Source organism: Vitis riparia, chromosome 15, assembly GCF_004353265.1.
Source record: "Vitis riparia cultivar Riparia Gloire de Montpellier isolate 1030 chromosome 15, EGFV_Vit.rip_1.0, whole genome shotgun sequence".
Classification (NCBI taxonomy): Eukaryota; Viridiplantae; Streptophyta; class Magnoliopsida; order Vitales; family Vitaceae; genus Vitis; species Vitis riparia.
The window spans coordinates 4,200,746-4,211,831 of record NC_048445.1 but is presented as its reverse complement, the minus strand read 5'-3'; the positions used below and the strand labels follow the sequence as shown (position 1 = coordinate 4,211,831).

Below are 11,086 nucleotides of genomic sequence, written 5' to 3'. Positions count from 1 at the left end.
AGTAAAAAAGAAAGAAAAATGTATAGGTCTAACTAGGTAGTATAATACCAATTGCTTGATGGAGAGCAATGATGAAAATTTCGTCGAAATACGATGATATATCGGTATCAGTATTTCGTCATTTTTCAGTCTAGTCAATACATAGGTGGTTTGGTCAATGTGCGGTCTTAAATTGCGGCGCGTTGGGACTTGAACCCAAACCCAACACAAACAGCCCTAATCGACCACTGGGCTGACTTATCATTTGTTAAATTAAGGGTATCAAATAAATATATGGTAAAACCATCGTAAAACAAAATATTAAAAGAGTATTTTAATAAACAAATTAATTTTAATTATTTTATTTTTAAATTTCATTTAATTCATTAATAAAAATATAAAACTAACCTTAAAATTTTCTTAACAGATTTTTTATATCATTTATATATTAATTAAATATTAAAAAAATTTATACATATATCATCATTTATTTTATATCATTTAGTACCATTCAAATTAAATGGATTATAATTTTAAAATGATATATATTATACTCAAATATCATGATATTATTGTCCAATAATAATTGATGTAATTTAATAATAAATATATATTTATAAAATTCATTTTTTTTTATCAATACATACGATATTTATTATATTATTCTTAGAGTTCAAAATATTCGTTGATATATCCATAAAATCGAATTATTGATACATCTGTAATTACCAATATTTTCATCCATAATGGAGAGTAAGTTAATTAAAGGTTTGAAGGTCTTGATCAATATTATTTCTACCATAAGCCTATTTCAATTCATCTTCATCATTTTTCATGGCTTTTGCCATATTGGTGATATCTATACCAATTCATATATTAAAGAAGATAGGTAGAGTCATGAAGAAACAACGTAAAGTACCATGGAGAGACAAAAAGAAGGAGGGAAAATTGAGACAATTATGATTTAGGGTTACTTAAAGCAAAGAATGGATAGAAATTCATGTATTTAACAGATGTTAAAAATATGAAATATAAAAGATAAAAATACTTTTCAAATATATCAAAGAAAAGTCAATGTGTTTATGGCCCCATCTTTTGATTATTCGGCTTTTATATATTCTTTCTCCATTTCTTTATTCCCACTCCTTTACTCTTCAGTCTTCCCTTTTCACCTAAGTGTCACATTTATTTCACCTCTTCAATTTCTTTTGTAAATATATTTTTATTTCTCTTTTTATTAAAAAAAAAAAAACATATTAGTAGACTTTTAGTTATATTTTTAAAATTTTTAATTTTATAATTTAATTTCATTTTATTTTATATTTTATAATTGAATAATTAAAATTTTAAATAAAAAGAAATATTTTCTATGATTTAAATTTATTTTTAGTTTTATTTGTTATTCTATTATTAATAATATAATGTTTTAATAAAGTTGTTGAAAGTAAGTAATAAAATTTTTATTAAAATTTAATATTGATAATAATATTTTTAAAATGTAATTTTCATATGTTTGAAAGAGAACAATAATTTTTTTTTTAAAGATTTTTTTTACATATATTTTAGAATTTTAATATGATATATATTGTTATTATACGAAATAAAAGTTCATATTGAAATCATTTAAAAAATAATTTTAATATTTAAATAATGTAAAGTTATATGTTAAAATAAACTTTTTAAATCAAGATTTTACTTTCCCTGTGAGTTTAATTTATTTATTTCAATCATTTTTTAAAAATATATCACTCAGACAATTAAAAGTCTGAAAAAAAAAAAAACAAGTAAAGTACATCATAAATAATACAACATAGTTATATGATATAAATTTATTTTATACCGTTTTTATATCTTTGGGTATTTTTGACATTATAAAAAAATCATATTATATAACCCAATTATAAATGTTTGTTACTTTTCGATCTCAATTTTACATCTTTTATATATTTTATCTACCCTTAAAAGAATAATTGTCTCAAAAAAAAAAAAAAAAAAAAAAAACAAACAAACATCTTAGGGAGAATCCATTGAAGAGGAGTGCTTTTCTGCATGAAATAAGCGCCAATGTGTACCCAGCTTCGCACCGGGGAACATAACACCCAATTAGCACAATAAGACCGAAAGAAAACAGAAAGAAACTGAGAAAAGAAAGGATGTGTGTACGGACGCGACCGAACTTGGGGAGGAAGTTTGTGAAGTTCCATTGGATCGAACATCCATTCGATCATACTAGAAGAAAGCGAAAGCAGTGAAATCTCAAGCGCACGATACACCATCGAAATCAAACTTGGGTAGGAAGTAAGTCTGTTATACTGTACACTTAAAGTTGCGTTGTGAATTTCGGATAGAAAATAGAGGAAAAAGAAAGGTTCCTTGCGCGGTCTTCTTAAGCTACGCGGAGTCAAGAAGTGGGATCCACTTGCTATGCCCATTTCCAAGCTTTTTCCAAAGTGACTAGTCCGACGACTCTCTTTCTCTATATGTATACAGACCCACATATGGGAGAGGGACGTAGTACCCCTAATGCTATGTTATATCGATAGTTTTATTCAGTTCCACCATTGAGTTTCTTCTTCTTCTTCATCCTAGTAATAATCGTAGTAGTGTTTGTTTTTTTTATTCCCAATTATTATGTCAGAAGGAGGAAAGATAGGCAGGGATTTGGAAAAATTACCAGTGGGATTTAGATTTGCTCCCACCGATGAAGAACTGATTGATAACTATTTGAAGCCGAAGATACTGGGCATGGATTTCAAGGTAGAGAACATCCCTGAGGTTGATATCTGCAAATGGGATCCGTGGGAATTACCAGGTAAATTGAGTCATCCAGGTGTTTTGAGTTTTAATGAACATGCATGTGATTCTGCTTTCTTTTTTTTTTTTTTTCTTTTTGGTGTGTAGGTTCTTCAGTGATGAAAGCAGATGATCCTGAGGGGTTCTTCTTCAGTCTTCTTGATTACAAGTATTCAAAAGGCAGTCGTTCCAACAGGACAACAAAGGCTGGCTACTGGAAACCCACCGGTAAGGATCGTGACATCTTGTCTGGGACCAACAAAGAGGTGATTGGTACCAAGAAAACTTTGGTTTTCTATATAGGCCGTAGTCCTGCTGCCACCAGGACCAACTGGGTTATCCACGAGTATCGTACAGATATTGCGGCCCTTCCTGCCAAAGTATGCTACATTACCTCCATTATCCCTCACACTCTTTCTTCTTATCAACGCTACTTGGTTGACACAGAAAGGAAAGTAAATTATTGACACATGTTTGTTTGAGTCCCTCTTTGAATGGTACTAATTAATATGGGATTAAGTGTGATATTCTAGGTTAGATAGAAGAATTTTTTTTCCCATGTATAGATTCCTCTTAACTTTATACCCGTCTTTAAAATGTGAAAACCCTTTAAACCAAGTGCAAACAATATCTACATGGTTAGGAATAGTGGTGAAGCTAGCTAACGGTGAAAGGGACAAATCTAACTATTAATTTCAAAAGGTCAAAAAGGAACAAAAAATATGTGTAGTTTAAAGGTAATAATGAGATTCTTTACCTATTGATGAGAAAAGTTTTAAATCCCTCCATGTAAAATTTTGTTTAAAAAAATTTGGAAAAATTTGGGATGATATCGCACATTAGATAAGGAAAAAATTGTGTTTGCATGAATGATAATTATGATATTCCATATTGAATAAGAAAAATTATATATATATATATATATATATATATATATATATATATATATATATATATAAAGATAACTCTTCTTATCCTTATAGATGAGTTTTAAACCCGCAAGAGCTCTATCAGCTTAAAGCGGATAATATCCTCTTAATCTTATATATATATAATTCCTCTTAACCTTATGGATGTGTTTTAAACCCGCAAAAACCTAATGAGCTCATAGTGAACAATATCTACAGAAATAGTATCGCAATTAAGTTTTACATTAATATTGACCTTTGTTTATTTAGTCAATTGTGTCTGCACAATCTGCATGGGGGTGGTTGTAATATCTTATATGGAATAGTGAAAAAAAAATTATAACACCATATATATACAAACTTTTTAAACTTGTGAGGGTCCTTTGAGCCTACAATAGACAATATCCACGTGATTGAGAGTCAGTTATTTTGTTGTAAGAATTATATGGATTGGATTTAACCAAGTTGACTGGTAAGTAATTTTCTACTGGATTGGATTTAATTAAGTTGACTGGTAAGTAATTTTCTACTGGTCTTCACAAGGATTTGATATGGCTGGAATATATACTGTGAATTTATGTTGTTCTGTCTTTCAAATTGTACAGAGGCCCTATGTTCTGTGTCGCTTAAAGAGAAAAACAGATGAGAATACAGGTTCTGATATTCCAATCCCTGATGAAGCTGTTGCAGGTGGGTTCTCTCCAGAAATTAACTTTAATGGTGTGTTATCTGAACTGCCAATCATTCAAGAAACTTGCTGATGACTATGGAACCTGACAATTCATCTGCAGGTACTGGGATTCATCTGAGTGGCCAAGCCAACAACAAGACCTTAGGTGCTGGGCCGAGCCACCATTCTAGCAATGTTGGAAATTCCCAAGTAGAGGAAATGACTTTAGATGTGAGAATGAGCCTTTTTTTTTTTTTTTTTGTTCTGCCAGGGTTAACTGCCTCAGTTTTTGAACATGTGAAGCAAATCCATGACTAATGTTTTTTTCCTTGCTTCTTACCTCAGGAGTATCCTCAGCTACAAGGTTTATTAAATGATTTCACATCTACTCCACCGGGTTCTGATTGGTTCTCTAAAATACAGCTAGGACTTGGCTTGGATCTCCCATCTCCCAGTGGCTTTAACAATAGCTATGGAAGTATGCAGTTTCAGGATGGGTTTGATACAGCAGAATTCGTGGCTAGCCTCATCGTTGAACAGGATGAATACCATTGTGAAGGATTAACAGGTCAGGGGAGCTCAGCTGTTGATGGTCGGAACCTGAACAATGGTTCTGCTGGCAGGCTATCAGCCGGCCCACAGAGCCCACAGAAGGGAGTGTATGGTAAGGACGGTGGATCAAGCAGTAACACTGACACTACAGTGCTCCAAGGTTCCTGTTTGCAGGCCAAAGACAGGGCAGAATATGGTTATCCGCTCCAGAACAAAAACCCCATCAGAGAGTTCAACAGAGACTGCAAAGTTACTGAAAAAGCAAATCGAAAGCGGAGTTCAATATGGAATGAGCCAGTCGGAATGAATAAAAAGGGTTCCTTCAGTTCCCCAGAGACAGCTTCTGCAAGCCATGAGCCAAGTTCCTCACCAGGTTATCTTGTCAATTTACTTTTGGGCATACTATTGTTTGTGGTTCTTATTGCAGTCATGGTGATAGACATCAATGCAAAGGTTTAAATGTCTTTGCCCTTAGGTGATATTATTACATTTCAAAATTAATCCAACCCCTAGACTACACTTTTTATTTTTTTAGTTTTTATTTTTAAAAAGTAGAAACTTTTCTTGTGTTCTTAAAAACACTTCAAAACTTTTTACTTCCTCAAATTTGAAAAAGTTTAAAAAGTGTCTCCAAAATATACAAATTACATATCTACTTTTTGTATGAGTTTCTATTTTTAAAAATATAAAATAAAACAATGTTTGTTCACGTGAACTTAGTTTTAGATCTCTCTTGAAGGTACCGACCAGCCGTTCATAACCAAAAAATTCATACAGTGAAGAAGCATCAAGAAAGAGAAGCATGTGTGTTTTTTTAGCAGCATGGAGATTCATACAGTGAAGAAGCATCAAGAGAGAGAAGCATGTGTGTTTTTTTAGCTGCATGGAGATATCTTACATATTGGCCTTGTTGGTAAATGCTTTATATGGAGTGAGGATTAGTTTTTTATGGGTGTATAAAAATGTGTGTTGTCTTTAAGGATATTTGGGTGTTACAAGCAGTCTGGATAGTAGATGTAACATTGGTGAAGACTCAAGAGAAGCAAGTGGGTTCTGAAATATCGAGATATCTTGAACTCAAGGTTGCAAGGATACTACTTAAATACTTGGCCATAGCTTGTAGATGCAGTGTGTGGAGTGAGGATCACTTTGTGGATGAAAACATATATGTTTGTTGTACTAGATATATAAGTATGTAATGTGTTCAATGTAAAGAGGAACAAAGCAGGTGACCATCCTTCTTTGTAGTATTGTCCCTAATGACTTAAATTTAGGGAGCTTTTGGATTTTATTTTACTTTATCATTTGGTGTCCTTCTGTATGGTTGTCTTGTCCCTAGTGGCTGAAACTCCATGATGTATATTTTCTCAGAATAAAAGAGTGTTTTGATTTTGTTTTCTTGATGATCCTTGTCTCAAATTTGTTGTGATTGTATGTTTATGAAATTGTATTGGAATAAAGACATAAGTGAGAGGGGTGGTTGAGGACTGGAATCAAAATTTTTGTTTATGATAACAGGGGTGGTTGAGGATTGGCAGTTATCTGAACTGCCAATCGTTCAAGAAACTTGGGTGATGAATATGGAACTTGACAATTCATCTACAGGTACTGGGATTCATCAGAATTGCCTAGCCAACAACATGACCTTAGGTGCTGGGCCGAGCCACCATTCTAGCAAACATTGCTTCTGATATTGGAAATTACCAAGTAGAGGAAATGACTTTCTACGTGAGAATGAGCATTTTTTTTTTCTCCCAGTGTTTCACTGCCTCAGTTTTTGAACATGTGAAGCAAATCCAGGACTAATGTTTTCTTTTTTCTCTTGCTTCTTACCACAGGAGGATCCTCAGCTACAAGGTTTATCAAATGATATCACATTTACTCCACTGGATTCTGATTTGTTCTCCGATACAGAGCAAGGACTTGACTTGGATCTCCCATCTCCCAGTGGCATTAACAATAGCTATGGAAGTATGCAGTTTCAGGATGGGTTTGATACAGAATTTGCGGGTAGTCTCATCGTTGGTCCGGATGAATGCCATTGTGAAGGACTAACCAGTCAGGGGAGCTCAGCTGTTGACAGTTGGAACCTGAACCCTGGTTCTGTCGGCAGTCTATCATACCGCCACAGACCCATTAAAGGGAGTGTATAGTAAGGGTGGTGGATCAAGCAGTAACATTGGCGAAGACTCAAGAGTATGGACATATCTTAGACTCAAGGTTCAAGGGATACTACTTTAATAGTTGGCCATGATTTGTGGATGCAATATAAAGAGTGAGGATCACTTTGTGGATGAAAATTATATGTTTGTTGTATGGGTGTTTAGAGGGGCAGTATTGATTATAGATGTATGCAATGTGTTCAGTGCAAAGAGGAACAACAAGCATCGTGCAAAAATAAAACAATGGCGAAGACTCAAGAGTATGGACATATCTTAGACTCAAGGTTCAAGGGATACTACTTTAATAGTTGGCCATGATTTGTGGATGCAATATAAAGAGTGAGGATCACTTTGTGGATGAAAATTATATGTTTGTTGTATGGGTGTTTAGAGGGGCAGTATTGATTATAGATGTATGCAATGTGTTCAGTGCAAAGAGGAACAACAAGCATCGTGCAAAAATAAAACAATGGGGTGAGAGAGGCTCGAACTCTCGACCTCAGGATCACTCAAATAGCTATGAGACCTACGCGCTAGCCAACTGCGCCACCACCCCTTGGAGTTGAAGGCATTCAACAAAATTTTAAAAACTATAACTCTTAATGCATGTTACCTGTTAAATATTACAAGTAATAATTGGGTGATTTTGCCGATCCACAATAATTATCAATCAGTACTTTGGTGGCAATGTCAATCCACAGGAAATTAAATGAACAACTTAGGTGGTTATGCCAACCTTTAAAAATTTAATTAAGCAGTTAAGTGACTATGTCAACCTTCAAAAATTTAAATGAGTAAATGGGTGGCATTGCCAATTCATATAAATAAAAGTGCAGAAAAAAAAACACTTAATTTACATCCCCATTATGAACACAATGATAGGCGGCATCTTGAGAAACAAAGGATAGAGTGATTGGTATTACACTAGGTAGAGTCTGAAAGAGAAAAATTAGTACTTCACAGGTAGAGTACTGAGTGATAAAATTGTGAGGATATCTATATGGTTGAAAGTGGACCATTATAGATGGTATCATAGCCAATTTTTAGTCCCAATGTGGGTCTTTGTTTTTTGACCTCACAATAGACCTTTGTTTGTTCAATCTTGTAAGGTGTATTTGTTTGTTTGATTTTATAATTCCATGGGATATAATGACAACATTATATCTGTATGAAAGATAATTGTAATATCCCTCAAAATGAGAGAAACCTCTATAGAGTAAAGCGAGAAAAAAAATTCACTATATGATAAAAATTGGACAAAAATATTACTCAAGTATTTCCCCTACTTGAGTTTCACACGCTAAGATATGCTCACAATCCTCTCAATTTTATCACTCAGTACTGTGAAGTACTAATTTTTCTCATTCAGACACTACCTAGTGTAATACCAATCACTCTATCCTTCGTTTCTCAAGATGCCGCCCATCATTGTGTTCATAATGGGGATGGACCGACCAAGTGTCCCGCATGTACGGACGTAGGGTCACAAAGTGGACGGGACCGAACTTGGGAAGGAAGTTCGTGAGGACCATTTCATCATATCCGTTCATCACTGGAAGAAAACCCAAGGAGTGAAATTTCAACCCCATCAAAATCAAGCTTAGCTATGAAGTGTGCGAATTTCAGATGGGAAACATGGGAAACATGGGGAAAAAAAAAGGAAAGATTTCTCGCGTTAATCCTAAGCTACGCGGAGTCAAGAAGTGTAGGATCCACTTTCTAAGCCCATTTCCAAGCTTCTTCCAAAGTCACTCAGATTACCCTGTGTGTATATCTCATAAAGGAGGTTAACAAACACCTGTATGTTTTTCTAATTCTAATGTTGTTTTGGATATTCTATAAATAGCTTTACTCAGTTCCCTCAGTTCCGACCTTGAATCTTCTTTCTTCATCTTCATCATCCTAGCAATAATTGGAGTAGTGTTTGTTTGTTTGAGTCCCAATTATGTCTGTACTAGAGATCATAAGCAGGTTTTTGGAATCGTTGCCAATGGGATTCGGATTTCATCCCACCGATGAACAGTTGGTTGCTGGCTATTTGATCTCCTGGATATGGGGCGATCATTCCCATTTGAAAATGAAGATACCAGGCACTGATTCCCAGGTAGACATCATCCGCGAGGTTGATGTCTGCCAATGGGAGCCTGGGGAATTACCAGCTGCACTGAATCATCCAGGTATTTTGAATTTTGAGTTTTGAGATTAATTAAATCTCTACTCTTTAATAAACATGGGTATGATTCTTTCCCTTTCTGCAGTTTTTTCAGTGTTACAAACAGATGATCCAGAGTGGTTCTTTTTCTCTCCCCTTCATAAGAAGCCGTAAAATGGCGGTCAATTCAAAAGGGCAACAAATAAGGGCTTTTGGAAATCCACCGGTCCGGATCGTAAAATCAAGCATCGGGGGCACAGGAGAGGTGATTGGTACCAAGAAAACTTTGGTTTTCCATGAAGGCCGTGGTCCTTCGGCCGTCAGAACCGGCTGGATTATCCATGAGTACCACGCAGATAAGAAATTTGTTCGCGACGATGTATGTTATCCTTCTCTTACTCATTGTTTTTGTGTGAATCTCACAAGTTTCTGTTTTAATCAACACTGCTTGGTCAACCAGAAAAAACATATATATAACGAGGGAAATTGTCTGAGCTGTTAATTTATTGTTTTATTATGAGAATTCTTCTATGGATTGTTGGCTGGTAAGTAATTTGCTGCTGGTCTTCACTAGGATTTGACATGGGTGAATATATACTGCGAATTTATGTTGTTGTCCTTCGACTTGTGCAGGAGACCTATGTTGTGTGTCGCTTAAAGAGAGAAACAGGGTCTGGTTTTCCTCCACAAACCAACCTTAATGGCATGTTACCCAATCCGTCATCCAATCAACAAACTTGGCTGATGAATATGGACGTTGACGATTCATCTACAGGTACTGGGATTCATCTGAATCCCCCACCCAACAGCATGACCTCAGGTGCTGATTGGAGCCACTATGCTATCAATATTGCTTCTGATCCTAGAAATTATCTACCAAACGATATGACTCCAGATGTGAGACTGAGCATTAATTTGTCTTTTTTTCCCAACATTAACTCCCGCAGTTGTGAACATGAGACTAATGTGTTTTTTTTTTCCCCTTCCTTCTTCCCTCAGGATGATCTTGCTATTGATTCGGCGGATTCCTTTATGACAGGAGATCAGCTGTTGACAGTGGGAACCTGGGGCATTGTTATATTGGCAGGCTATTGACCTGCCCACAGACCCCATTGAAGGGCGCACATGGTAAGGGTGGTGGATCAAGCAGTGACACAGACACTCAAGTGGCCCAAGTTGAGGCAAAAATATGCAATGGAAAGGGTTCTTTCAATTTCCCAGGGACAGCTTCTGCAGGCCATGAACCAAGTTCCTCACCAGGTTATCTTGTCAATTTACTTGTGGGCATACTATTGTTGGTGATTCTTATTGCAGTTATGGTGCGAGACATCCGTGCAAAGTTTTAGAAGCCTTAGCCTTTACCTGGAGGTGATATTACCACATTAGTTTTAGGCTTCTCTTAAAGCCGCAGCAAGCCAGCCATTGACCAAAAAATTCACACAGTGAGGATTACTTTGTGGATGAAAATATTGTGATATTGGGCCAAGGTTTGGGATGGAACTTATTTATGTAATAAATTGAATTTAATGTTTATTTCTTTTTCTTTTTTAAAATAGATCAATAATTACTTAAAAATACAATCTATAAAGTTGGTATGAAATAATTTCTTATTTTTTATTTAAAAAGTAAAGCTAAAGCCTAAATCGTAATTTTTGAAAAGGAAATATTGGTATTATAAAAATTATATTAAATATGAAATTAAAATAAAGCTTTTATATAGGCATTTTTTTTACTTTTATATTAATTAATTTTTCATTTATGTGTGTATTAACTTTCCATTTTTAAATGTGTGTGGGATCAATGTCATTGGAGATAATAAATCAATGAAGTAAAGAAACTCAAAAGCTCGCTGATGAAACACACACAAAAT

The 11,086-nt window shown here is 34.7% G+C and overlaps 2 protein-coding genes and 1 non-coding gene across 5 annotated transcripts; 2 read left to right on the top strand and 1 right to left on the bottom strand.

Moving 5' to 3' along the window:
* Positions 1–2,477: 2,477 nt before the first annotated feature.
* Positions 2,478–6,306, top strand: LOC117931754 (protein NTM1-like 9). 3 transcript variants are annotated; one of them, XM_034852808.1, is made up of 6 exons: positions 2,479–2,791; positions 2,881–3,152; positions 4,286–4,400; positions 4,472–4,581; positions 4,696–5,275; positions 5,642–6,306. In XM_034852808.1, exons 1-6 carry the CDS (start codon positions 2,611–2,613, stop codon positions 5,680–5,682), a joined length of 1,299 nt encoding a protein of 432 aa, XP_034708699.1. In that variant the 5' UTR covers positions 2,479–2,610; the 3' UTR covers positions 5,683–6,306. The 3 variants fall into 3 exon arrangements, with proteins under 3 accessions (XP_034708697.1, XP_034708699.1, XP_034708698.1); XM_034852806.1 differs by lacking the exon at positions 5,642–6,306 and having other exon boundaries at positions 2,478–2,791; positions 4,696–5,451; XM_034852807.1 differs by lacking the exon at positions 5,642–6,306 and having other exon boundaries at positions 2,480–2,791; positions 4,286–4,370; positions 4,696–5,451.
* Positions 6,307–7,534: 1,228 nt separating this feature from the next.
* Positions 7,535–7,620, bottom strand: TRNAM-CAU. Its single transcript is given in 2 exon segments — positions 7,535–7,570; positions 7,583–7,620. It is a non-coding gene; the product is annotated as a tRNA-Met (tRNA).
* Positions 7,621–8,753: 1,133 nt separating this feature from the next.
* LOC117931699 (NAC domain-containing protein 89-like) lies at positions 8,754–10,753 on the top strand. Its single transcript, XM_034852714.1, has 4 exons — positions 8,754–9,241; positions 9,323–9,595; positions 9,850–10,113; positions 10,216–10,753. Exons 2-4 carry the CDS (start codon positions 9,344–9,346, stop codon positions 10,309–10,311), a joined length of 612 nt encoding a protein of 203 aa, XP_034708605.1. The 5' UTR covers positions 8,754–9,241; positions 9,323–9,343; the 3' UTR covers positions 10,312–10,753.
* Positions 10,754–11,086: the final 333 nt, after the last annotated feature.